The sequence below is a fragment of the Lissotriton vulgaris genome, chromosome 8 (genome assembly GCF_964263255.1).
Source record: "Lissotriton vulgaris chromosome 8, aLisVul1.2, whole genome shotgun sequence".
Taxonomy (NCBI): Eukaryota; Metazoa; Chordata; class Amphibia; order Caudata; family Salamandridae; genus Lissotriton; species Lissotriton vulgaris.
The window spans coordinates 814787053-814813709 of NC_141696.1; the positions used below are offsets into that span (position 1 = coordinate 814787053).

Genomic DNA, 26657 nt, shown 5'->3' on the forward strand with positions numbered 1-26657 from the left:
TCTAAAACGTAAGTCTTAGCACTGCTATTATTAGAGTTACCATGAGACTCCCACCATGACGATGATGAAGATTAAAGTATGTTAATCTATGAAAGATTAACACTGGAGAAGTAACTATTTTACTGGTGGCTTCCCATCAGCCGATGATCGCCGACAGTCACCTCTGCCTTTGGAAGGTTTCTGTTGAGGTAAGTCTGTCTTTGCTGCTTGGGGTCAATGAGTGGTTTCATCCTTCTGAGGAAAATAACTGTCAAAGGAATTGTACAGGCATTTTTTGTATTCCTTCATTTTCTCCAGGTCAAGTGCCACCAGTGACCCCATCTCTGACTTCATGTGGTTTATCTCATCATCTGCATGAGATGCAAACTGTGTAATATCTGAGAAGGGAAGAATAAAAATACATTGTTTTGCATCAGGTTTTAAGCAACACACTTCTTATCAGAGTCAAACCATGGTAGTAGCCACAAGCAGCTAGTTCAGAAGAATCAGCCACAGAACTAAGGAACTGATTAAAGGCTAGCCTACAACCATTTAGAACTTCTAGGGAGTCTGGTCTGTCTTTTTTTGGGGGGAAATTTTCACAAAACTATTCAAATGAATCCTAAAGTGGTCTGTTGTGCCTGCCCAATAAGGCCACAGAGCTAGGACTTTTCATTCCCATTTCTGAAGTACAGCACATCATTTTACTTCCTGAAGCCAGTAGATTGCTCTGTTCATCTCGAGCAATGGTAGGGGACGGTTTTGTGGTCTGGTGTTTCTTGGCTACCGACACCCTTACAGAGTCCGGTGGAGGGGCCACTGGCAGAAAAAGAGGGACTTGATCAGGAACCCTATACTTCTTTAAAAGTCTAGTAGGAAAAGATTTGTCTGATGCAGGCATCATAAATATTTGCATTACTGGTTTAAGCGGACTTGCATCGCTGCTTCAAACAGACCAGGTACCCAAAGGAGAAGAGGTCTTTCGAAGGACAGATGGTGGAATGTCTTAAATATTACCACTGACCTCGCTGGTGAAGGAGGAATCAGAATATTTACTTTGATGTTTCTCCTACTAGAACCTCACTGAGGGACCGATTCACAAATGGCCTCCACACTCGTGGCAGAAGCCCCGCAGGTGTGTGTGAGAGATATTATAAAAGTAGCACATATTCAACTCAAGCACTTGATCATACTAATAGTTCTATCATTGATTAAATTACCACATTCACCCTAGTGCGTACAGTAGCCACACTGTTTAGTTTGCTCGCTAATGCATATTTTGCTATAAGTTTGGGTTCACACACCTGAAATCACAAAACCAATAACTAATAGGGGTCATCATTCATTTTTAAAAGCAGAACAAGCAACTCGAAATTACCTTTCTCAGCCGATCAGGGGAAAACTCCAGACCAACAAGGAAAAGGGTGAAGAATACACCAAACTCTCCCAGAGTCTCCACCTGTACAATGGACTAAAAAGCAGATTACAGTTAATTGCCCTATCCAGTAACTGTTGCTATTTTCTTCAAATTGTTTTTCACACAGCATCAGTTTGGGAGCTTTTCTTTAAAATAAACTAAAACCTGTTCAATTGGGATATATATATATATATATATATATATATATATATATATATATATATATAGATATATATATATATATATATACACGCACACACACACACACACACACACCCACACATTGATGTGGGAGGGTACACCCCCTTAGCTACAATAAAATCGAGTTTTCAATATTGATTGTTCTGCCAAAATAGTGCACCAAAATACAGACTATCTCTAGATCGCGAGGAACTTACCAGGGGAAGGTATATATTTACTTTTCATAATAATTATATTATATATATATATATATGTTAATGTCAAGGTATGCAGATGTGGTGGTATGATCCGTAAATATAAGCTAAACTATAAATTTACCTTCTCTACATTCTGACAGGGACAGTAGGACATAAAGACATTTTGTCACTCAGTATTGGGACATATATTCCACACTTAGGATTCATTTTTTTCATATTAAGACATATCTATCAATCACTTAGTCCTCACAAAACCCTAAATGTAGATGAATTTAATATTATCTGACAAATAACACGCAAATTTCGCTTTATCATTATTTTAAAAAGTGACAGTTGAACAAAATAACCAAGAGTTGTCATCAAACAGAATACACCTCACATCTACATATAGGATGGGCAAAATTTCCAGATAAATGTGTTAATTACTAAAAAGTGTCATTTTTGGGGTTAAGTTTGCAGGCCAGCAAGTGGGTTTACTGTAGGGGAAGATTGCTAAAAAAATATATTTATGGTATTTTTCTGCAAGTAATATTTACCAAATGATTAAAGGGGAGTCTTTTATTCCTTAACTTTAATAATTTGTTTAAGCTTCTAAAGATTGGCACATTATCTTCTTTATTAAAATAGTACAGACGTTATTTACAAGGTTAGAAAAATGTCATATTAATAATAAATATATATAGAAGTATTTAGGCGTTGTAAAAACTTGTGACTGGTAAAATAAAACGCTAGTTATAATTACTTCACTCGGTTTTCTGTAGTTTATTAAAGCAAATTAGTTTTCGAAAACTCGCTGCAATGGGAACCGCAGCTGCGGAAACAAATACATGGAAAAGCAAACCGAAAATGGCAAAAGAAATATACTGATTCTTTTCAAGGAGCATATATTGCTAGTTAGATTCAAGCAGTCACTATGTTTTTGCAGTGAACATTCTGACATTACTGGAAAAAGGAAATAAAGGGGCGGGGAGCAAGTTTTATGTTCATCAAGTAACTAAGGATTCAGCATATGAAGCATTCTTCTTAAGGTTCTTATATCTCTCTATACACAAAATTAAAAAGAGGGATAAATAAATACACATTCTGCAAATAGAATTAACCGTTGATAAAATGATTGGGGGGTGGGGGGCCTCTGGGATCCTCACAGACATAATTCTAGGCACCGTTTCCAGGGAGGAGTCTATCAGGGGGACCCCAGTTTTAGTTCTCCTCACCTACCTCTCACCTTCTTCCCTAAATGTCCCTCCACTTTTACTCTTCCACTCTCCTTGTAACTCCAATCTCTGGCCAGTAGCGCTGCAGAGCATCGTCACCTGGAATGCCTATTCTAACAAAAATTGGGTTATTTTGGCCCACTTGAATTTATAAATTTTGGTCAGGGGGTTGTTGTTTTTCAAGCTTGTTAGACCCCCAAACACATGCATCTTGAGCTTCTTTAAAAGCCAGTCTCTAGGCATCTGCTCGGAAAGATGTCAGCTGTTGGGTAAGGAGCACCCAAGACTTTAATGCATAGGGAATCCGAAACATCTTGGCTAATCATTGATCCAGTGTATGTAAAGCTTGGGGGAGGATCTTCGAATTTACTACTCTGTAGATCCACTGACATTAGTACCTAGAGTGTTTAACACCGGCAGGACTCATAGAAAAAAGAAAGGCAGTGGTGGATACCATCATGGAACAAGGCTCTAAAAACAAAATGATGTTGTTTTTTATCTTTGCACTTACTTCAGAACTGCATAAATCAAAGTAAGTTGGTTTTGAGTAAAAGAAACATACTAAAGCTAAATCAAAACAATTACATTTAATAAGGTATCAACTAAAAAATGCCAATGTAAAAACCACGGGCTGCGCACAGCTGCTTCCGGAGTCTCATTCCCTAGCATTCATACATTCTGTGCTGCTGCTAGGGGCATTATGGTCGCCTGCAGTTCAAACACTCACATTTCAACAACAAACAGTAATGAGTGTGTGTTAGTGAAGTACAGTTCAAACACATAGGTTTTGAGCGATCCGAACGTGGACCATGAATCAAATAACAAATGCACTAAGAATGGAGAGAACATTTTGTACTCTAGCACTAGACTTGCAGTCTGGCAAGGATAATGTGTCCAACAAATGCTTCTTGTTGTCAAAAGCTGTCTCTGGAAGATGAGACCAAGCAAGTAAGGAGCATTAATGCACCCTTCCTCTGTGACAGTAGGGAACAGTCATTGACTGGCCTTGTGTTGTTAGTGTTTGCTCATGATAATTGGTATGGCGCTTGGTACACCACACAACGATAGAGGAAAAATGGCCTGCTTGATGCAGTACAATGCGGCAGGGAGTACAGTATTGAAATCCCACCCTGGGATGACACCCTTCCTTCACTCATCCGCTCCATGCTCGAGATGATCTTTATGACAACATGTAGCATGGCTGTACAGTACAATAAATACTGGGGACTGAGAAATTGTACCAGGTCTTAGACAGAGTATTATTTTACATGTTATGGTATTGTATTGTATTTGCATTTATATAGCGCTTACTACCCCTGATGAGGCATTGAAGCGCTTTTTCGGCAAGAAGCATTCTACTCCGGAACCCATAATGGATTAGTGGTGAATTAGTATAGTGAAAGAAATTTGACTGGTGGATCTGTTAGTCAGTTATCTGACTGAGAGGGATAGCAGAGGGATAGAAGAGGGAAAGATGTTTGCATATATATAGTACTTGCTACCCCATATGAGGTGTTTGCACTTTTTTGGCGAGTAGCGAAGGGATGTCAGTGATCGGAGCCTCATAATATTTGTATCAGAATATTCATACAGATTCTTTATACTATGTAAAAACTCAATACAACAGATACAAAGTGTGAATAGTAAGATAAATGTTTAGGAAGTTAAACATAAGATGGCTAGGCTTTTTATCTTAAAGATGACTGATAAGTTACTGTTCTAAAAGATATTTGGGAGTATGAAAGTAATTGGACTAGGTTGTTAAAAGCTATACATTGTCATCTCAGTCAAAACTGCATCTGGCAAATAGTACAAACCAAAGGTATTACAAGACTTAGCAAGTGATAAATGAAAGGAAGACATATTAAAACTGTTCAACGTCTATTCTTGCCTACATAATCCCTAAGTAAACGGTATTGTAATTAAGATCCAATAAGATGGAGATGTCTCGATTTAAAAGAAAAAACATCTTTTATATTGGTAATTCCCCCCAAATAACCTTTACAGTGTCTTCACTGTTACACCTGAATCTATACTGAATATATTGTATTTGAACTATTTGTTGCATTTAGGTGTAACGTTAAATCGAGTGTAAATCAAGCAGAAATCAAAGGTTGAAAATTAATTTTAATGTCAAGCTTATGTACTCTTATTGTCCGCTCTGGTAAAAACACTGTTAGGTAGACTACATGCACAAACATTATTTGTGTATGGTTGACTTACTGCAGAATTTACTAGAATAAATCACAACTGCTCCTGAAAAAAAAACCTTTCAATAAATCCCTATGTATTTTTTGAGTTGGGTGTGTCTTCTAAACAAACTAATATACTTATAAGATCAAGCTTGTTTTAGACAATTTAAAGAGTTGTAGAGTTTTCTTACAAATCACACAATTTTTAATACCTTGAATATCAGTGAGAAAAGATTTAATGGGGATTGAAATGTTCACACCCTGTGTAACAGTTTTTCACCGCTTGTTCTACTGCTTGAATTGAACTTCGTGTTACTCAAGGGAATTTATCTGGCACAGATGCTGAGAATTTCGACACTCCTTGTCCTAAACCTCAAGACGTACTAGGGAAATTAAATATACGATAAAGTAGGAAAGTGGTCTGCATTAGCAGAACTTTGAATATATTCTGTCTGCCTGTGAATAAAGCAAGATAACCTTACCCCAGGACTTCTAGGAAACTGAGGAGAACAAAGTTAATCAAGTAATTTATTATATGCAATAGGAATATTTTAATCTTGTTCCTCGCAGCTATGAAGGTGTGCACATAGATACAAGCAGTTAGAAAAAGTACAAAAAAGCCACTGAACAAATTCAAAGCAGAGAACATTTTCTCCAAGTACACTGGTCATACCTTTATACTGTTTAACCCAGATGGACCCAATAATACCCCACAGATGACATATCCAAACATGGTGGGTAGTCCAATCATTGTGCATAGCCAACCACAAGGCAGAGACAGCATTCCAATTGTAACAATATCCTAAAAGAGAAGAAACATTATTTTAGCTAACAATGGTCTAATTGTTTATTTATATAGCACATGCAATGTAGTGGCAGTATTTGTGGCACTATCTTCATATGTGTGGAAATACTGTCACACTTATTGGTTTCCAAGACAATTAAAGAAAACACCAGCACTGTCTCTTCACCTATAGTCATTAAAACAGTACCCTTGGATTCCTCAAGTTTGAATATAAGGTTCATACTACATTTTCAAAATGTTCAACCTTGTCAAATTTTAATATGGTACCTCTGCTACAGTTCTTCAAAACAAAAAGATTATGTAAGGGCATATGGCCACCGTGTCCATTTCAGAGGGCAGCAGTCAACCCTGAGGTGAAAAACAGTACAAAAATGTTAGCAATGACTAAGTCAATTTTGAACTCATTTTAGATCTTCAATTTACCATGAAGTTGATAGTGTACATAGTAAACACCTAGCTACAGAATTTCAAGCAAGTCACTGGATGTCTCAATTCTATCCAGGCTAGCATTAAAGAACAGAATTATTTGTACTATCATTTTCGAAAGATGTAAATTAAAAATCTAAGTTAGAGCCATGGTAATTGTGGACTCTTTGGGAGTTTTTAACACGGCTGATTATGGGAGGAACATGGAAAAATGCAGAATCAATGGAATTGCTCTCAAAAGGAACCTTTTTTTTATTCTTTGCAGATAAAGCTTGTATAGGAAACCAAGTCCCCAGTACCAGTGTTCTTTCCTTTAACTGTACAATTGTTCCACAACTGGCACCCCTTAAGGAAACTGTGCAAGTCCCAAGTAAGTGTTTCACATGGTACCTAGGGAATTGGAACTAAAGAGGGTTCCCAAGGGATTTAGAATGAATTATGCCACCCTAAGGAACACCTAACCAAGCTCATGCAAACTGCCATTTTACCCTGCGTGTCTTGGTGCAGAGAAAAACGAAGAGTCAACATGGCACACATCTCTGTGTGCCATGCCACACACCTCTGTTTTCCATACCAGTAAGACACTGCATGTGGTATAGGTAAGTCACCCCTTCAGCAGGCCTACCAGACCCAAAGGCAGGGTGCACTACACCAATGTGTGGGCATATCTGCATGAGTCGATGTGATATCTAAATTCACCCTTGGATATCACAAGTCCACAGGGAAACTATGATGAGCACATGGGCTGGACACATGATTACGTGTTTCACAGCTACATGATGGCTTCCTTGTACCCCAAAGTGTTTGGTACCATACACCTAGTCTTGATAAACTCACACTGATGTCAGTGGAAAATTTATCAGACAATGCACCCAGAATGCACCTCAGAGGTACCCCCACCCCCCCTGAAAATCTACATACAACTAGTGTGATGACAGACTGGTCTCGACCAAACTTAGGTAAAGGTCTATAGACAAGTTATAGCACACAAATGTCAATTAGCTAAAGAACCATTTAATAACCCACATGTAAAAGACTAATCATCAAATTAGATCCAAGATATTTATTGTATTTTTATTTATTAATAAAAAATTATTTTGCAATTATTGCCTAGATTTCATATTATTGTGTTTCCAAGATCTAATTCATTATTTACAAAACAACACCATGAATCTTCATTAAAACCACATAATAAGACATATACATTATATGAGACATAGAAAACAGTAGAGACAAAAACGTGAATAGACCCATGAACGACGATGGAGGCAAAGCGGTAGATACGGGCACTACGCGCGTTTCGGCTTGTAAGCCTTCATCAGGTGACCGTCTTATTATACTACAATTAAAATTAGATGATTGGCCAAGAATATACAGTGGGCATTTTGAAAATTACAAAGATTGATATAAACAGTACATTTATCTGATATCACTCAAAGAACAATTAAAAAATACAGGTACATATTTACAAAACTATACATGTAATATTTACAGAGCCACTTATTTAATAAGAATATATCTACACTAGTTTATACATATACATACTATATACAAGCATTATTTAATCGACACATCATGAAGGAAAGGGAAAATCTAATTTGCTTCACTTCAAGAATTTTATAGAAAATCATCATTACTAAAGCAGGACGTTACATAAGACCTATAAATACCTATTGACCTAAATGATTAAAAGAAGGTTCACGAAAACTTGACATAAATGGATGGAAACACATGAATTTTATATGGTGCTCAAGAACAGACTCCATTTTATCAAACAGATAATGAAAGTAATAAAATGATGGAGAAGTAATACTTACAAAAAGGACACACAAATAGACAATAACTTTGAAAACAGCCAACCGTCGGCAACGAATATATCTATTTAGAAAAATAGAACCAAAAACATACAATAGAAAACGGGCGAAATGATATAAATGCAATAGCGGGCTATATGTACTAGCCCCATGAACATACAAGTTTCATACATATAAAGACAAACTTAAACCAACCTTCAATATTATTAACTGAATTAGTTTCGTGATTTAAGTGCACATATAAAGAAGAAGCAAAGAGAAACTGAAAATATACCAGAAAGCCAAACGGTCATGTGATGTATTATATACTGAATAAAAAGAAAATTAGAAGAGAGCCGAAAGGGACCCGAGTGACTATAGATGTGACTCATAACCCAATTAAGACAAAAAAGTACTGTAGATTTAATAAACCGCACTTACCCTAAAGAAAACAGTGTGTTTGAAAACACAAAGATGTCGATGATATATATTAATGAAGACCCAGTTCCTATTGACACAATAAAGATAATTTATAATGAAAACTACATAAGACTATGTAGTTGTCAGATTGTTTATTAAACAATATGCTCAAATATACAAAAAATAAGGAAATATGTACCTCGCGGATACGGAAGGTCTTCTAACAATATTCCTGATGTGTATCACTTGGAGATGAGAGGCACCACATGCACAACGAAAAATGAGGGGATTTAATAATGAAAACCTACGATTTATAACAAAAAAAGGACACTGATTGTAACTAAAGATAACATATTGGAGTGAAGAATAAGGACTCGCATGGATGGTATAGATACCTGAATAACAAAAAGTGGGCACCAATCGGGGACCGGAATAGAGTGTCAGTTCATCCGTGCGAGGATATCTAAAAGAGGACCGAATATGAATGATTAAGAGTATATTGTTTTTTATGTATATACTCTATAAGTATGCACTTTTAATAGCTATGTTCTGGGCATGTAATTACTTATCCACGTAATGCACGCAACCACTATTAAATGGTAACTCTGGTGATGTGTCGGTATTTGCATGAAAAAAGGGGTTTCTAAGCTCTAATGGTATTTAAAGACGCTATAGCTATCTCCTAATGTTATATGTATGGTCACACGATAAAAAAGGTCTAATCTCATAGTAAATATAAAGAAGACCGTTAATGTCTCTTAACATTATCAGAAAGCGAGCAGGAACAAATTAAACCATTTTAAATGTTAGAAATAAACACCTCAGTGATGCAATAATGTGGCATTGGTTAGACGCCAGTTAGACGCCATAATGTTATATGCGCAGTCAGGGGACCTCACCTGTACAGCGCGATGAGAAGGCGGGGTAAGGCCCTCGAAGTTCGAATTCAAACCGTCATGGTCGACGTCTGGATCAGACAGGTATCAGTAAGACCAGTGAGGACACAAGCACAATATGCACTGCCATTTATATATGCAGTAAAGTGCTAGCGGCGCAACCAAAATGGACGAAGGACTAATTCGAAAACTAAGTAATAGATATAAACAATGGACTAATAATAAAATAATCGCAGGAAAATAAACGATGGACTAACAGAGAATGCAATGATGAACACGGACAAAAGACTGATATGATATTCACAATGGAATAAGGACTTATGATGTAATGGTTACCAAAAAAAACGAAGGACTACCAGAAAGTAAAATAATAAACACAGATGAAAGACTAATAAAGTAATGATCGTGTTGGGATATAGATAAAAAAATGGGTAGGATTAGAAGTACGGAACAGAAATAGAAATGGGACTGATGATGACTACCAAAATGATAAACAAACTTGTAAACAGATAAGGACGGGATAATAGCCTATGCATTTTTGGGAAAAAAGACCCTACAGACATGATAATACACAGAAAATAATAAAAAATTACATAATTTTTTTTAAAATAATACAACAGGTTTGTTTAAAAAGGACTACAAAAAGATAAAAAGCAGAAACAGTTATTTTCACGTGGTTTCCTCCAAAACAGTCAGAGAAATTAATGAACTCTAATTTCTACTCACAATTAGGCCAATGCAGTACTAAAGGTTAGAGAGGAAATACATGTATAAAGCAAATAATGTATTACTGAGAAAGTAATCAAATTTACATCAAAGAGAAAAAGGAGAAATAGCAGTAATCCAGAGCATAAACCTTAAATAATGGTTTGTTCCCACAGTTATGTTATGTTATGTTATTTATACTTTTGTATAGCGCAACGGTTACTCAAGAAGAGTGTCCCGGCGCTTTGGGTAAGGAGAACTAATTCACAATAACATAACACATTAAAAACAACAGAAAGCACATAAGACAGACGAGGGGACTGCTAACAGGACTATTGAGAGAACAACCAGGTCTTAAGACCTCTCCTGAACTCAAGCAGACTTGAAGCCCCCCTAAGAGGGAGCGGGAGCGAATTCCACATCTGTGGAGCCAGCAGGCTGAAGGAGCGGCCTCCCAGGCGCGCTCTCTTAACACGAGGAACAGCCGCCAAGAGCAAGGATTCGGATCTCAGAGAACGAGCAGGATGATAAAAAGCCAGTCTCTTTTGAAGATACCTTGCTCCCACCGCATGGAGAGCCTTGTATGCCAGAGTCAAAGCCTTGAAGGCGATCCGTTTGCGGATGGGTAGCCAATGCAGGGTTGATAACAGGCCCGAGGCACTGGCACGTCTGTTAAGACCGAAAATGGCCCTGGCAGCTGCGTTCTGCGCAACTTGAAGACGCTGCAACAGGTACTCTGGTAGGCCCAGGTAAAGAATGTTGGCATAATCCAACCTGGAACCTATCAGGGCCTGTACAGTCAGCTGCCTGTGCTCCACCGACAGAAAAGGCAGAAACCTCCGCAACATCTTCAATAGGCCGAAGCAGGTGCCGGTCACTCCAAGGATCTGGGCTTTCATCGTCAGCCCCTTGTCCATCTTAACCCCCAAGTTTCTAACCATAGGGGAAGAACCGGACGGAGGGAACATATCGATGGGCCACCAGGCCTGCCAGCTCGGCTCCGTATCGCATCCGAAGAAGAGTACCTCAGATTTATCGGAATTGCACTTGAGGCTGTTCAGTTGGAACCATGTGAACACCGCCCCAAGGCAATTCCGGATACTCTCCCCGTCAAAGTCGGCCCCTCTCTCACAAGAAAAGAGGAGCTGGGTGTCGTCGGCATACGACACGATCCGGGCGCCAAACGACTCCACCACCGCCGCCAAGGGGGTCATAAAGATGTTAAAAAGGGTAGGGCTCAATATAGAGCCCTGAGGGACCCCAACTCCCAAAGGCGGCATGGCGGCGGTGTCAGGCGGCGTCCAGATCGTTTGCCGGCGGCCGGCTAGGAAGGATGAAAACCAGCTGAGCACCGTCCCCCTAAGGCCAATCTCATAGAGTCTAGCGAGAAGGCCATCATGGGGGACGGTGTCGAAAGCCGCCGACAAGTCCAACAACACCAGCATGACTTTGCCCCCGGTATCCAACACCCCCTTGATAGTTTCAGAAACCTCAAGGAGCGCGGTCTCGGTGCTGCGATTTGAACGGAAGCCCGACTGGGAGTCATGTAAGATCTCATGGGTCTCCAAAAAATTGGAGAGCACCGACTGAACATGTTTCTCCAAGATCTTAACGAGGGCCGGCAACAAGGAGATCAGCCTATAGTTGGCAGGAACCTTCGGGTCGAGACCCGGTTTCTTAAGCAGCGGGATGACCATTGCCTGCTTCCAGACAGGCGGGACCACCCCCTGCCTCAACGAGCGATTCAGAAGAGGGTTCGCCAGTGGATTTATCACTTCCGCCAGCTTACCCAGAAGCTTGGCTGGGCAGGGGTCAAGTGGAGACCCAGATTTCAAGTTGCCCATAAGCGCTAGGGAAGCTGCGGCTGGTAAAGATGGAAACTCAGCAAATGTGACGCCCTGCGCGGCCGGATGGAACAAACTGGCCTCAGGTATCACCGGCGAAACAGGTACCCCAGATGGAAAAGAGTCCTGTATGAGTTTTATCTTGCTGGTGAAAAAACTCGCAATGTCTGCCGCCCAAGAGTCTGAAGGCACCTCTTCCGATGACGTGGTCCGAGGAGATATAAATTCTCTGACTATGGTAAAAATTTCCCTGCTGGAATTTGAGGCTGCCTCAATTCTCCCCGCCAGATAGGCTTTTTTTTCAAGACGGATATCCCGGTGGTAGGCCTTAACCACAGCCTTGTAGGCCACCCTGTCCATGTTATCATAGTGTGCCCGCCAGGCCCTTTCGGCCACCTTGCACTGCTGCCGCTTAGCCCACAGTGCAGAGGAGAACCAAGGGGCGGAAACCCGCTTCGATGTCAGACGGGGCGGCAACACCGGGGCCAGGTCGTTGAGAAAGCCATGCTTGCAGGGACTCCAAATCTACCTCCAGGTCACCAGAGAGGAGGCAGGGATGATCCAAAGCAGCCTGCGCCAGCATCCCAGGGGTCACTCTGTTGAATGCTCTGAACGCGCAACCCCGCTGCTGCGGGGCAGACGAGGCCGGTCTAGTGGTGCCAGTGATAACAAATTTGGCAAGCCAATGATCCGACCACAGAACCGGGAGGGTCTCTTTCACCACCAAAGGCGACGAAGAGAAGACCTGGTCAAGAGTATGTCCCTTGACGTGAGTCGGCCCCTGCAGATAAGGGATGAGACCCAGCGGGATCATGGCCTCAGAAAGCTTCATAGCAGCGGGGTCAGACGGATCATCCATCCGAACGTTGAAATCGCCCGCGACTATACAGTGTTCTGCTCTCAGGGCCAGTCCCAGCAGCACTGAGTCAAGGTCAGAGAAGAACGTTCCAGGCGGGCCCGGGGGTCGATAGACCAACAGCCCCTTCACTGATTGGTGCGGTGCAAGCGTGATAGAAAAAGCAAGCGACTCCGAGCCACGGATGTCCTCCGTCGGCAGGACGGTACACAACGTGCCCTTCTTCACCACCAGTGCGACCCCTCCGCCCCTTCCCTTGGCTCTGTCCTTCCTGAAGATGTTATAATCAGGTGGGATAGCCATCGCCACGTCAGGGTTGGAGGATTCTCCCCACCAGGTCTCAGTTAACATCAGACAAAGAGGTTTCTCGGTGTCGAGAAGCTCAAAAATGTCTTGCGCGTGACTGCACGCCGATCTGGTGTTTAGCAGCATGCAGGAATACTCAGCGCCAACTATGTCACTGATGGGGGCAGATGACAACGCCCGGTTGGGGCGCCATCCACAGCACGGGCAGCGAAGCTTGCCCCTGTGACGTCCAGGGAAGACAGAGCGGCATCGGCTCTCCCGGTGATTAAGAGAGCACAGCTCCTTGAACGTATAGCGCACCCTGGGAGCGTCAGCTTTGCACATGATGGAGATTACAGAGCCCCGCCCGCCGACCGCAACGCCACCGGGACGCTGACGGGCGCAGACGGGCAGGACTCTGGCTTGACTCAGGCGCGAGTCAGGCGCCTCCGCTGCGCGTCACCGCTGCGCGGGACGAGCGAGCTTTAAGTGCAGCCTCCTCGTTCTCCAACACGGAGAGCTAGAGCGCTGAGTCAGGTGGCGCGCTGCAAGGCAGCAGCCCCAAGATGGCGGCCCGACTTCCCTACAACTACCTATGCCGGTGACAGCGCTCCGCTTCTGTAAGCGGTGGGGGGCCCGATTATGGTGCAAGTGAGAGGGCGCTACCGCGCTGCTAAAATGCCAGGTAAAAACATATAATTACAAAGTCACACAAACACATGAAAAATGCAATGTTAAAAAGCGCTGCGCGCCTCCTGCAGCCAACACAGACAGGCGCCAAAGCAAATGCGAGTATCTCCTTACCGAAGGTCGAGCAGCTCCCACCAGCTCGCCTTAAGTGCAGCCTCCTCGTTCTCCAACACGGAGAGCTAGAGCGCTGAGTCAGGTGGCGCGCTGCAAGGCAGCAGCCCCAAGATGGCGGCCCGACTTCCCTACAACTACCTATGCCGGTGACAGCGCTCCGCTTCTGTAAGCGGTGGGGGGCCCGATTATGGTGCAAGTGAGAGGGCGCTACCGCGCTGCTAAAATGCCAGGTAAAAACATATAATTACAAAGTCACACAAACACATGAAAACAGTATTGCTGAGTTCAGTCCTTTAGATACAGTATTAAACATGAAGATATAGTATACCTCACGTTTTTTTCTTATTTTATCACAGCAGATCCCTGCTGTAGGTATAATCTTCTCAAGTACAAACCAACGTAAATCATCAGCTGAATGTTGGTGTTCGAGGAAATGGCATACCATTGGAGCTGTTGTTTTCTTAGTACGTATTGCGGATCTATGTTCTGTGAGTCGGACGTTCATAGTCCGAGAGGTTTCTCCTACATATGCTTTTTGGCATGGACAGAACAGGATATAAATGATGTTTTTTGATTTACAGTTCGTTATACCCTTACTTTCCACAGTTATGCCATTATAACATATAGATCTAGTTTCAAAAGATAGAGGGCATATCTTGCATGTTCCACATTTAAAGTTTCCATTAATTGGTTGCATATCAACTATGCTTCGCTGTATGGGTTGTTTGTAAGTGGGCATACGGGATCTTACTATTAGATCTTTGATGTTCTTATTTTTTCGGTAAGCGAACATAGGTTTCTTAATGGTTTCGTTATGTGGTTTGTTAGTATTTAGCAAATGCCAATTAGAGCATATAATTTGTCGCAATTGCTCATTTAAGACAGAATGTCTTGTGACAAATACAAGATTAGTATCTTTTGTGTTAGAGTCACCCGACAATAGATGCTGGCGATCATAAAACCGTGCACGTTTGTATGCATCGCGTACAACTCGGTGAGGATATCCTCGATTTATAAATTTTATTCTCATCTCATTTGCACGTAGATCATAGTCCGCTAATTTGGTACAATTACGACACAGTCGCAAAAATTGGCCAAAGGGGATCCCATTTTTTGGTTTCAAAGGGTGGAAACTCGTGTGATGTAGAATAGTATTCTGTGCTGTTGGTTTACAATATAGATACACATATAGCTGACCACATATAGCTGACCATTTTCATGTTTAATCATGATATCCAAAAAATCAATTTGGATATTGCTACAATGTGATGTAAACTGGAGGTTATGGTCACACAGGTTTAGCCATTGAATATATTCTGACAAAGTATCTTCATTATCATTCCAAATGAAAATAATGTCATCTATAGAACGTGACCATTTCAACATTGTCTCAAAGAAAGGGGCCACCTCGTTGAACACAAATTGATGTTCAAAGTGTGCTACATAAATGTTTGCTATGGTGGGTGCGCAAGAAGCGCCCATGCTAACACCTTTTGTTTGTCTAAACAAATTGATACGAAATTCAAAAAGTTTTCCTTAAGAACAATGGTGAGACAGTCAATAATGAATTTTGGATTACAATCAACCTGATATGTCTCTATGAACCATTTGACTGCCACAAGGGCACCTTCAACCGGGATAATAGAATAAAGGCTTTCGACATCTAAAGTCATTAGCCATTGTCTATGTTGATTGTACATCATTCCTTCCAATAGATTAATCACTTGGCAAGTGTCTTTAAGATAGCCTGGTATATTCTCTATATAAGGACGTAAAATTGCATCCAGATATTTTGAAATAGGTTCAGTCACTGAGCCAATATTGGCCTCAAAGGGGGATCTATCGCATTTTTGTGTACTTTTGGAATACCATAAAGGCAGGCCAGTTTTGGGTTTTGTACATTAAGATAATCGTATTCCTTCTGACAAATGATATCATTATTTAATGCTTGTGTAGTCAGACTAAATATTTTGGACTTGATGTTAGAAGTAGTGTTTTTGGTAATTGCAGTGTAAAACCGAGTGTCATTCAACATATCCTCGATTTTAGTGATGTAATTCTCAGTGTCCATGATGGCTATAACTCCACCTTTATCACAACTTTTAATAGTGATAGCTGTGGAGTCTTTAAGATTGGTTAGGGCTTGGTACTCCTCACTGGTAATATTGTATGGAGTTCTAGGAACATATTTAGTGGCTGAAAGAAGTTTGTTGTAAACTACCTTTTCAAATATCTTGACCTCTGGTGTCACTTCTTCTAGAGTAGGCGTAAAACTAGATTTAGGCATTAGGCCAGATTTGTTGACCTCCTGGTTAGTAGATGTATAGTCTGAGAAAAAGAACTTAAGACTGACCTTACGGAAAAATGCCAGATCTGAAAAAAGTTCAAACTTATTTAGCCCAGAATGGGGGACAAAGGAAAGTCCTTTTGACAGTAGAGATAAACTCGATTGGTTAAAACTAGTTTTAATGAGGTTAAAGATAGGGATCGTATCTATTGCCTCCAGTAGCGGGCATTCCTGGTCTCTAAGAACTGATTGTGATGGACTACTTGAGGTACTTGGTATTGATGTGAGTATTGAACATGAGGTTGATATTGCATTGGCTGTTGATATTGGGGCTGATGTTGATTTGGATAACATGGCCTCCAATTGCCCCTGTATGGGTTGCGCCTCCCTAAAAAAGGACGCCCCCCTTGATTATATCCCGGGGTATATCTAGATCCTCTATGATCAGAAGAAAATGAACTTCCATCACTGTCGGAATCTGACGTATTAGAAAAAGTGGTCTTTTTTTATAATATGGTCTCGCAGATGGCTGAAATGTTGTGATGTCATAGTTTGTATCATCTGATTGGTTATAAAAACCATTCAGAAAAGGGGGTGGTGATGGACAGAGTATCTGAATTAAGCAGAATACTACTACCCAGCCAACAGATCAGGGCTTTATCCATCACCATTTTTTAGCTCACTGCACCATCCCAGCTCAGAACCTGGCTACATGCAAATTAGTCTGTCCCTGGCCCAGTGCATCATGGGAACAGGGCAGACCAAACTACCAAGCCAATTCTTTTACTGGAAAGGAAACAAGCTTCCGGGGACCGGTTTCTGGCATTACAACAGTCTTTGGCCCGGCTTGCTTGAATCCTGATGGTGCAGTGAGCAAGGGGCTCACATCGGAGCATACCCTTCCACGCTTGTGGTGGACAAAACGATTCAGAAAAGGGGGTGGTGATGGACAGAGTATCTGAATTAAGCAGAATACTACTACCCAGTCAACAGATCAGGGCTTGATCCATCACCGTTTTTTAGCTCACTGCACCATCCCAGCTCAGAACCTGGCTACATGCAAATTAATCTGTCCCTGGCCCAGTGCATCATGGGAACAGGGCAGACCAAACTACCAAGCCAATTCTTTTACTGGAAAGGAAACCAGCTTCCGGGGACCGGTTTCTGGCATTACAGCCGTCTTCGGCCCGGCTTGCTTGAATCCTGATGGTGCAGTGAGCAAGGGACTCACATCTGAGCATACCCTTCCACGCTTGTGGTGGACAAAACGATTCAGAAAAGGGGGTGGTGACGGACAGAGTATCTGAATTAAGCAGAATACTACTTATTGAAAAAACCTCGAGTAGTGCAGGGCCGCTGATATTGACTAAAGGCGTACAGCTCGAGGAAAGGCGTTGAGCAGGTCCAAAAAGAGGCCGTAAACATTGCCCCAGAAGCAAGCCGCTCCGCCCGACATTGAGGGGGTAGAAAGATCAGGAGCCTCCCGCCGCTAGCAGGGCAGTGTTCAAGCACTCGTCCGTAGTCGCGATGTGGACATCTGTACTCATGCAATCTCTGCGGATAGTTCGCCAGGCACAACCAACGCAGTACCTGCAGTCCAAAGGAGCACACGTTCCAAATTCGGCCGTGTCTATCGTAAATGGTCCGACCGGGTCAATGCCACTTCTGACGCCCGGTGTTGATCACCCGGCAGCCTGCCCCAGCGTCCACTCGAGGCCCCGGACTCTGGTCCGCCGCGGGCCGCAAACTTCAGTCGGACATTGCTCCCACTTGCAAGGAGTCGCAAGCCTCAGGATTACACCGCAGGACGCCTGGGCACATCGGCTTCCACGTCGTGTCTTCTAAAAACAGGATCACCGGCAGGATAGTCACAAAGAAGGAGACGGTCTCCGGAGCCGAGGAACTACACGTCCGATCAGGTCGCCATCTTGGCTCCTCCCCCCGGGAAATCCATTTTTGTGTTTCTATTGTGGAGACCATGGACTTGATACATATCATTAATGTGTTAGTGGGATCAGTTTCCAATTTTTTTTGTATTATCTTGTATTTGCCAGCTGACAGAGACACTACTAATCAATGGAATTCACAATCCCTGTTTCACCACCTATATCTGCTGGTTTTATAGTGATCAGTGGGTTGTCCGATAGTGGTCAGTGCTCTTTTTGTCTACAGGGTAAGTGCGCTGGTTTCTTTCAGTACTGCTTATTCAAATGTGAGGATTTCACTTGGGGCCAGATGTACGACCTTTTCATTTAGCGCCTTGCAATTTGCGACACATTGAGAGTCGAAAAATTGCAAGGCACTAATGAAATGTACAACAGTGTGTTTACACTGTTTTGCGATTCCCAGGATGCTTGTTTCCGGTCCGGGGAAGACATGGCTTGGCAGTTCGGGCTGGACTGTTCCCATGAGGCACAGGGTCAGACTGATTTGCATAAGGCCATGCCTGAACTGGGGTGGCTGAGTGAGCTAAAGAATGGTGATGGATTAAACCCAGATCAGTTGACTGGGGGTGAGTGTTTGATTTGCTCAAACGCTCCGTCCATTATCCCCTTTTGTTTCGCTTGGTTTGCCCTAAGTTGGCAGGGTATGCTCAGACGTGAGTCCCTTGCTCACTTGGCCACTGGATTCAAGATAGCCTGGCTGATGAGGATTATGAATCCGAAACTGGTCCCAGGATGCTTGTTTCCAGTCCAGGGAAGACATGGCTTGGCAGTTCGGGCTGGACTGTTCCCATGAGGCACTGGGTCAGACTGATTTGCATATGGCCATGCCTGAATTGGGGTGGCTGAGTGAGCTAAAGAATGGTGATGGATTAAACCCAGATCTGTTGACTGGGGGTGAGTGTTTGATTTGCTCAAACGCTCCGTCCATCATCCCCTTCTGTTTCGCGATTCCCAATCGGGTCACAAATTGCGAGGGTTGTTAATATTAATGAGCCTCTCGCCATTTGCAAGACCATTGTGAATGCCAACCCTCCCAGGGATGGTGGCCTGCTGGGCTCAGCAGACCACCATTTCTGGAACTGCTTTTTATTAAAGCAGTTTTTTTTTATGAAGCCCATTTTCCTTAAAGGATGCATTAAAAAAAAAAGAAGTTTGCGTTGAATTTTTTAAGGGCACCTTAAAAAATTCTTTTGCATGCATTTGCAAAGAGGAAGGGGTCCCCTGGGGACCCCTTCACATTTGCAAATGCATTACCATCTACTTAAAGTAGGTGGTAATTGTGAGTGTTTTGCGGTTGCAAAACATTAGTACATTGTTTTGAGACTCGCTATTTGGAAGGGAAAGACCCTTCAAAATAGCCTGTCGCAAAACATATTTAGGGCCCGATGTAGGTAATCCCAGATTACCGATTCTTAAATACCGAATCATAGCGATTCGGTATTTAAGAATAGGCAAATGGGATGTCGGTAATTTTACCGAAAAAATTACCGAATCGGTAAGTTTCGGTAATTACCGAATTGGTATTTACCGATTCGGTAATTGCCATTCATTCCTATGGGCCTGGAGGCCCATAGGAATGAATGTCAATTACCGAATCGGTAAATACCGATTCGGTAATTGGGGGAAACATTGAAGGGTGGCATGGTGTCACTTTGACACCCTGTTGCACCCCTCAATTGTCTATGGGTGCACATGTTGCAGACATACATGCCCTAAGGGCATGTATGTCTGCAACATGGCACTGTTGGAAAAGCAAAAAAAATGTTTTTTCAAGGGTTTTCATTATTTACCACAAACTTCTAGTTGGTGGTAAATAACAAATCCTTTACTGAGGAATGCACTAACTTGAGTGCTTCCTACATCCTGTATTCAGTATTTTACCAAATCGGTATGTTAAGAATTCGGTATTTTACCGAATCCTTAAATTACCGATTCGGTAAAATACCGAATCTTTAAAAAATGCCACCTACACCTGGAAAGCCCAATACCGGTGGGTAACGGCCGAAATTCGGTAATTTCGGCCGTTACCGACCGGTATTTGGTTACCTACATCGGGCCCTTAGTGAGTCGCAAAAAAATTGTGACTCGCTAAATAGGCTATGTACATGGCACAATATGTTTTTGCATGCGCAAACGGGTTCGCAAACCCATTTGCGCATTAAAAAACAGGTCGTACATCTGGCTCTTGGTATCATAGCAGCAGTCGGAGTAAATCTTCATGTTGTCACAAGACTATTGAATATATCACAAAGGGCACCCATATGATAACAATTTGACAACGTATGCAAGAAAATCACAAAAGATTTATCATACTATTGGTGGATTTAAAATTTTTTATTAGAAGATTGGTTCGCAAATAAAGTACACCTCATGTGTTGGGAGTACCAATATCAGGGATTGACCCCTGGCACACATATGCGTCCACCCTTCTCTGGTATATAAAAGCACGTATGGGAGAAATGAAATACTTCTAATTTCACTTACTATTATCTCCTTTCTCATTAATAATTTTTAGGTTAGACGATCTTTTACTACAAAACAAGGAGGTACCACCCCTTGAGGGGGACCTAACATGCTCTGAAAATGGAGTAGTTATTTCATACTCTCTTGGTGCTGAAGAAGTGACGCGGATCTTGCATAGACCAATGAAGGCGTGAAACATGGAGACTCACACTTCTATTTCACTAGTTACTTGGGCACATTATCAACCTTAAAAGTAGCACCAATCATTTTGATCTTTTAATCTGACAGGGGAGTCAACACAAATACATATCTGACATCCCATAGTCAGTTTTAGCTCACTATCATCATACCTCATCTATCACTCCATTTAGGACACCCTCGCACTCCTTGTACAGCACCCATACTAAAAGATCTCAGCCAAAGTGACCCTTTGGGAGAGACGCAGGGTATTGCAGCCCGACGAGGAGCACCCACCTGATTAAGAAGCATGACATCCCTAGGGATGTGTGAAGGCAATAAGAAACTGTCTTGTCTGTCCCCCTTTTTAATCTGAACATGCTAACAGTACCTCCTATTGCCGCCTTACATTTTCTTGGTGCTTTTTCTTAGATCTTTAAAAAAAAACACGTCTGGTCACATTTTTTTTTTAGAATTTTGTCATTTTTTTCATTACGTCTTTCTCTATTTGTAACCTATGCTGGAACCTAATAGGTTAGTGATGTTATTGGTCCTTCTAAATGCACGTCGCACTTTAATAAAGCCACTTTTACTCAAATATGGAGCCTGTACGTGCAGGGAAGCAAAAAAGCTGCTTTTCTACTTGGAAATCCCTGCAGAGCTGGCAAGACTTGGCAAATATACTGACATAACTCAAAGGCTGCTAACCACTCATACAGCCACAAATACAGATGGTGCAGCTAACATATCTTAACTCAGAAGAACTCCGAACATAGAAACGTCATAAGTGAAAATGGGTCTAGGCTTCCACAACTAGCACTTTGCACTTTAAGTCATGGACACACTTGCGCCTCGAAATAAATCTGACCCAGCACGAATAACTTCGTATATGCTGCCCCTTACACTGTCTGAAGTGGCTGCAGCTAGGTTTCATGCACTACAAATATGACTCCTAATACAAGACTCTGCGCATCCTGATGGTTTTCCGAAAGACTCAAAAGCACAGTGTGAGAAAGTGCCATCTTTATTGCATTGGTATGCCCCCACTTTTTTCTCAACTGCTGATGTGCTTTGACTGAGTGTGCCCTGGGCTCCTGCCAACCAGGTACCCAGGGCCTGTGTTCCTTCCCTAAAACTATGTTGAAACTAAAACCCAATTGGCATCTCTGCCCACCTGTCAGCCCCTAGTAAATGGTACCCTAGGTACCCAGGGCAAGGTGACCAGAGAAGCCCCCTGAGGGCTGCAGCACTCATTGTGCCACCCTCAGGGGCCCTGTACCCGGACATCCACACACTGCCTTTGCAGGCTGAATGTCTAAGTGCAGAACTAAACAAAGAGTCGACATGACACACATCCCTGTGTGCCATGCCCACAGAGCCCACTGCCCTGGCATTCGTCAGTCACCCCTCTAGCTGGGTGCCCTATGCCAGAGGTGTGGGCACAGGTGCCCGAGTCCTGTGCCCCTACAGTACCCAGGGTCATTCCTGGGCACTGTAAGTGCAGTGATGCCATTAAGAGTATATGGTGCTGGGAGGTTGTCATTAGGAACTCCACATGACCATAATGGCTACACTGAAGACTGACAAGTTTGGTACCAACTTCTCAGCACATTAAACCCGCACTGATGCCAGTGTGGGATTTAATGTAAAATGCACCAGAGGGCATCTTAGAGATGCCCCCTGAAAACCTAACCTACAATCCACATCTGAGCTGAGTGGCTGCAGAGGCTGGCACACAGCAGATATGTTGCTGGACACCTGGGTGTAGAGCCTCCTGCTCTCGTGGGCCTGCAACAATGCACATCCTGGGCGAGGTGCTAGGTCTCCTCCCCCAGGATGGGGAGGGGGAATCTTTAAAGGCATACCGCCTCTGTGAGCTTATCCAGACCATTTGCTGTACTCAGCAACGGGCCCCCACTGGTTCTAACCCCCATTCTGGCGGGAAGACTGGAGGGAAACCCTACGTCAGAAAGGGGGGTGTGCCAGCCTGTGCCAACCCCACCCCTCAGGTGGGAGAGGCGAGGTGAAGCACGACCCTGGGCTCCGGCCATACTGAAGATAGGGAGCCCTGCCCAATCACAGCTAGGCTCCTGCCCCCCTCCCACAGCAGAGGAGCAAGCTAGGGGGTGTACCCACCCCCGGACAGGGACCTATTGGTCCCTGCCCTACCTGTAATGCCCCTAAATTTTGTATTTAGGGGCACCCTGAACCTTCCTTCCTCAGATCCCGATAAGAAAAGAAGAAAAAAGATCAAGAAGAAGAAGAACCCCGAGCAGCTGCTAACAACAGGACGACACCCACTGACTTGGCCCCAGCCCTACCGGCCTGTCGATCCTGGAACCTGCTCTTGCTTGATCCTGGAGACTCCTGCGGACAGCAACCTTAGGACACCCGGAGGACCTGCCTGCCTTGACACTCTTAAAGACTGGGACTCCCATAAGCAGAGGATCTGCTTCAACAACCATCCCCTGGTGCCAGCCAGGAAGCTCAAGACCTGCCCACTCTGCACCCGCCGAGCCCGGCCCGCGCCCGAGTGATCCAAGACCACGAGGACATCCCCCCGGCGACTGGGACCCGAAGTCCAGTGCCCAAAGACCCTCCTCGACGAACCAGACAACGCCTGCAGCCTCAGAACCAGGGACCCTTCCAACCGCGACCAGCAGAGGGTAGATTTCCCGACACCCAAAGACACCACTGCACCCGACACCCTGCGACCCCCTGTGCCTCCCTTTGGGGTACCTACCTCTTCTCCAGGATCCCAACTTACCTCTCAAAGTGGTGGTCGCACCTGAAGAATCACCGTCCCAGAGTCTGCAGCCTTTGTTCCCTTTTTACCTTTCCCATTGAATAACACTGAGCGCCCAACGGCTCAAAGGCACCCTGCACCCAACCGCCGAGTGCCCCTGGCAGCGCAACCTGTGCCCTATCCTACTTCCCCATTTGCCCTGAGCAAGTGACCAGGAGCCCAGCTACCACAACAGTGTGGCCTGCTAGTCAGCAGCCACCAACCAGTGGCCCCCTGCCCCTCATTGGATAACAGTGGGCCCAACTACCTCTGCACCAGGCCGCTCCTGAGCCGCTGAGGGTGAACCAACTGTACCTACTTGACCCTGGGGGACCCCCGAGTCTATGCCCAGAACCTTAACTTCCCCAGCTAAGTACTCACCTGGCAACCGGTAACTCACTCACCTGCCACTGGATAACATTGACTGGCTTGACTCGAAAAATCTTCTAAATGCCTACTTTTGAAAACTTAAAATATTCCCATAAAATCAACCGAATTCTGAAGTACTCACCTATGATCAGGAGAGAAGCCAGTACTGCATCTTGTCGCCCAGTACTGAACCGCAAAAGTAATCCTAGTCGGGTTTAGTAGTAACTTGATTCTCTCCATAGGAATCCATTGTGTGCTTTTCTGTGAAATTTCTTCAAAGTGTCTACTTTTTAAAGCTTGAAATATTCTTGAAAAATCATACCAAATATTGAAACGTAATTACTTACTTGTTTTAAGTTGAGACCCCAGTGCTGGACCTAGGAGCCCAGTACTGAATTACAAAAGTAACGAGATCGTACTTTACCTGCAACCTGAATGTTCTCCCATTGGAGAACATTGCCACATTTCTGTTGAAAAGTTTCCAAGTGTGAACTTTTTTCTTTTTTTTTTAAAAACCTTTATTGTGCAGATAGGAGCATACAGATACGGGCCTACAACCAGTCAGGCTGGCCACGACACATTATGAGAAGCACATAAATCAATAAGGAGGTTTCCCGGTAGCACCCAGCATTGTGCAAGCAATTAGTTCAGTCAGAGAAAAGCTGAGCACGACCGCTGAAAACAGGATCAAAGAAGGTTAATTTTATAATAGGGAGTATAGCAGGATCAGTTGCAGTTTTTAATCATCTGAGTTCCCATAGCGCGCTACGAATCAAGCATCAAGACATAAAGGCATCGATAAAGACGGTTATCCGCAACAGTTCACATCAATCAGGATATAGACGCCATATTTCAAATCAGGGCCCACCGTGGCCCGTCGCTTGTCCACCGACCACCTAATTATCGTACTGATACATAACGGAGGAACCAGAACAGCAACAGTGGTTACAATCATCCTCTATACTAACCTAAGTAATAAGAAAAAAGGGGAAGGGGGGGGGGGGGGGGAAGTATTATACAGTAGAAAAGAAAGAACGCCGCGCTGCTGCACGCGCCCCACAGCGATAAAGGCGCGCAAAGTGACTGAGGATCCCGCTATCTGGGTGGGGCGTGCAAGTCATAATATATGTGCAAGCAATACCGTAGAAAGAAGAACAACTCGCCCCCCATCCCCACCTGCAATCATACCATGGGAGACACGCACAGACACGGCACCCCGATAAAGGGATACAAAAGAGCCATAGAACTAAGGAAAAAAGGAACAGATAAGAGGCCCCAACCCACCCACCCTGCCCTGCACCCCTGCAGAAGGCTACGGCCTACCCCCCCAGCAGCGTGCCTGTCGCCCTAAATAGGAAACCCGAAATATAGAAAAAGTCAGAGAGAGGGAAAGGAACAAAAGAGGCAAAAAGGAAAAAGAACCAGGGGGGGGAGGAGACCATCAATCGAGTCGTTCGGCCCCTGCCCCCCGCCTTCCCACACATTTATGCAACATCAAAACGAGATCGACATAGTCTCAGGTATCATAAACCCTCAAAGGAATCGTCCATATTATTGTGATTGGGGGCATTCCTCATCTCCATCCGTTAACCAGTAGTCCTCCGGGTTCAGTCCGGCTCACCCTGTCCTTTCCTAGTCATCGCCACCATAAGTGATAGAGTAGTAGGCAGCAAACATTTCAAGGTGGAGAAGCCACTCGATCAGAACAAAACGGGACAAGGGTGTAAACCAGAGGACCCCAGCAACCAGCAGCAAAGCAAGAACTTTTCGCGGCAATCCAGACTTTCCATGAGTGACAACTGGAGCAGCAAACAGTGTGGGTGCAGTCTCGCCGCACAGGAAAGTAAAGTCTCCCCCGCAAGGTAACAACGGGACCTCACCGAAGCAGATCGAATCGGCAATCCACATCGCTCCCCGAACATTCGAGCAGGAACGGGCCCCAGCGTGGAGCCCACACCCGCGCCCGCCACAATCAAAGCTACCTGGAGATGAGGGGCCGCAGGCGTAAAGTCTTGTCGATGCACGGCGGCCGCACTCCCCGCAGCAACTGAGGGGGACGAAGCAGCGCACACTCGAAGTCGAGCCGCGTTCATGAGGGACGGCCCAACAGAAATGGCGGCAGACCGTCTATGTTGCACAGGGGCGACGGGGGCCATGGCCGCATGTAAAGACTGTAGGGCGTCAAGGACATCGCCAAGCGTGGGCTCACGCTCACAGGACCAGGCCCCGTGCACTGCGGCGACACAAGTTCGCCGCCCTGAGTAAATCCCTGACCCAGGGGGTCGGCCGCCATCTTGCGGGTCCAGCCGCGTATCCACACGCCTCAACTTCTGGAGTGGGCTCTCAAGCAAGGCCACCGCTGGAGTTCACTCGAGCCCCAGAAATGGCAACCTGGGTGCAGAAAGGAGAGCCACCAAAAGGGGGGTCTGCCAGCGCCACCGCCCCGTGGGCGCCACACGCCGACTCCGGGCGTAGGGCTTCAAGATGGCCGGACAGGGCAACAAAGGGGGTATCCTCCTGCGCGGTCTTCCCCCATCCACGGCGTGCCGCGCCCTACCACGGGGCCCCCCGGCCGCTGGACCGGGCCCGGTCAGTC

The 26657-nt window shown here is 44.2% G+C and overlaps 1 protein-coding gene across 1 annotated transcript in view; it reads right to left on the reverse strand.

Moving 5' to 3' along the window:
• Positions 1-26657, reverse strand: part of SLC9D1 (solute carrier family 9 member D1) — a 498092-nt gene that overhangs the window by 317639 nt on the left and 153796 nt on the right. Inside the window, exons 5-6 of the mRNA XM_086934696.1 lie at positions 5874-6002; positions 1358-1450 (exon numbers count right to left, since the gene is read on the reverse strand). Of these exons, the coding sequence (XP_086790822.1) occupies positions 1358-1450; positions 5874-6002 (222 nt within the window). The remainder of the gene's footprint in view (positions 1-1357; positions 1451-5873; positions 6003-26657) is intronic.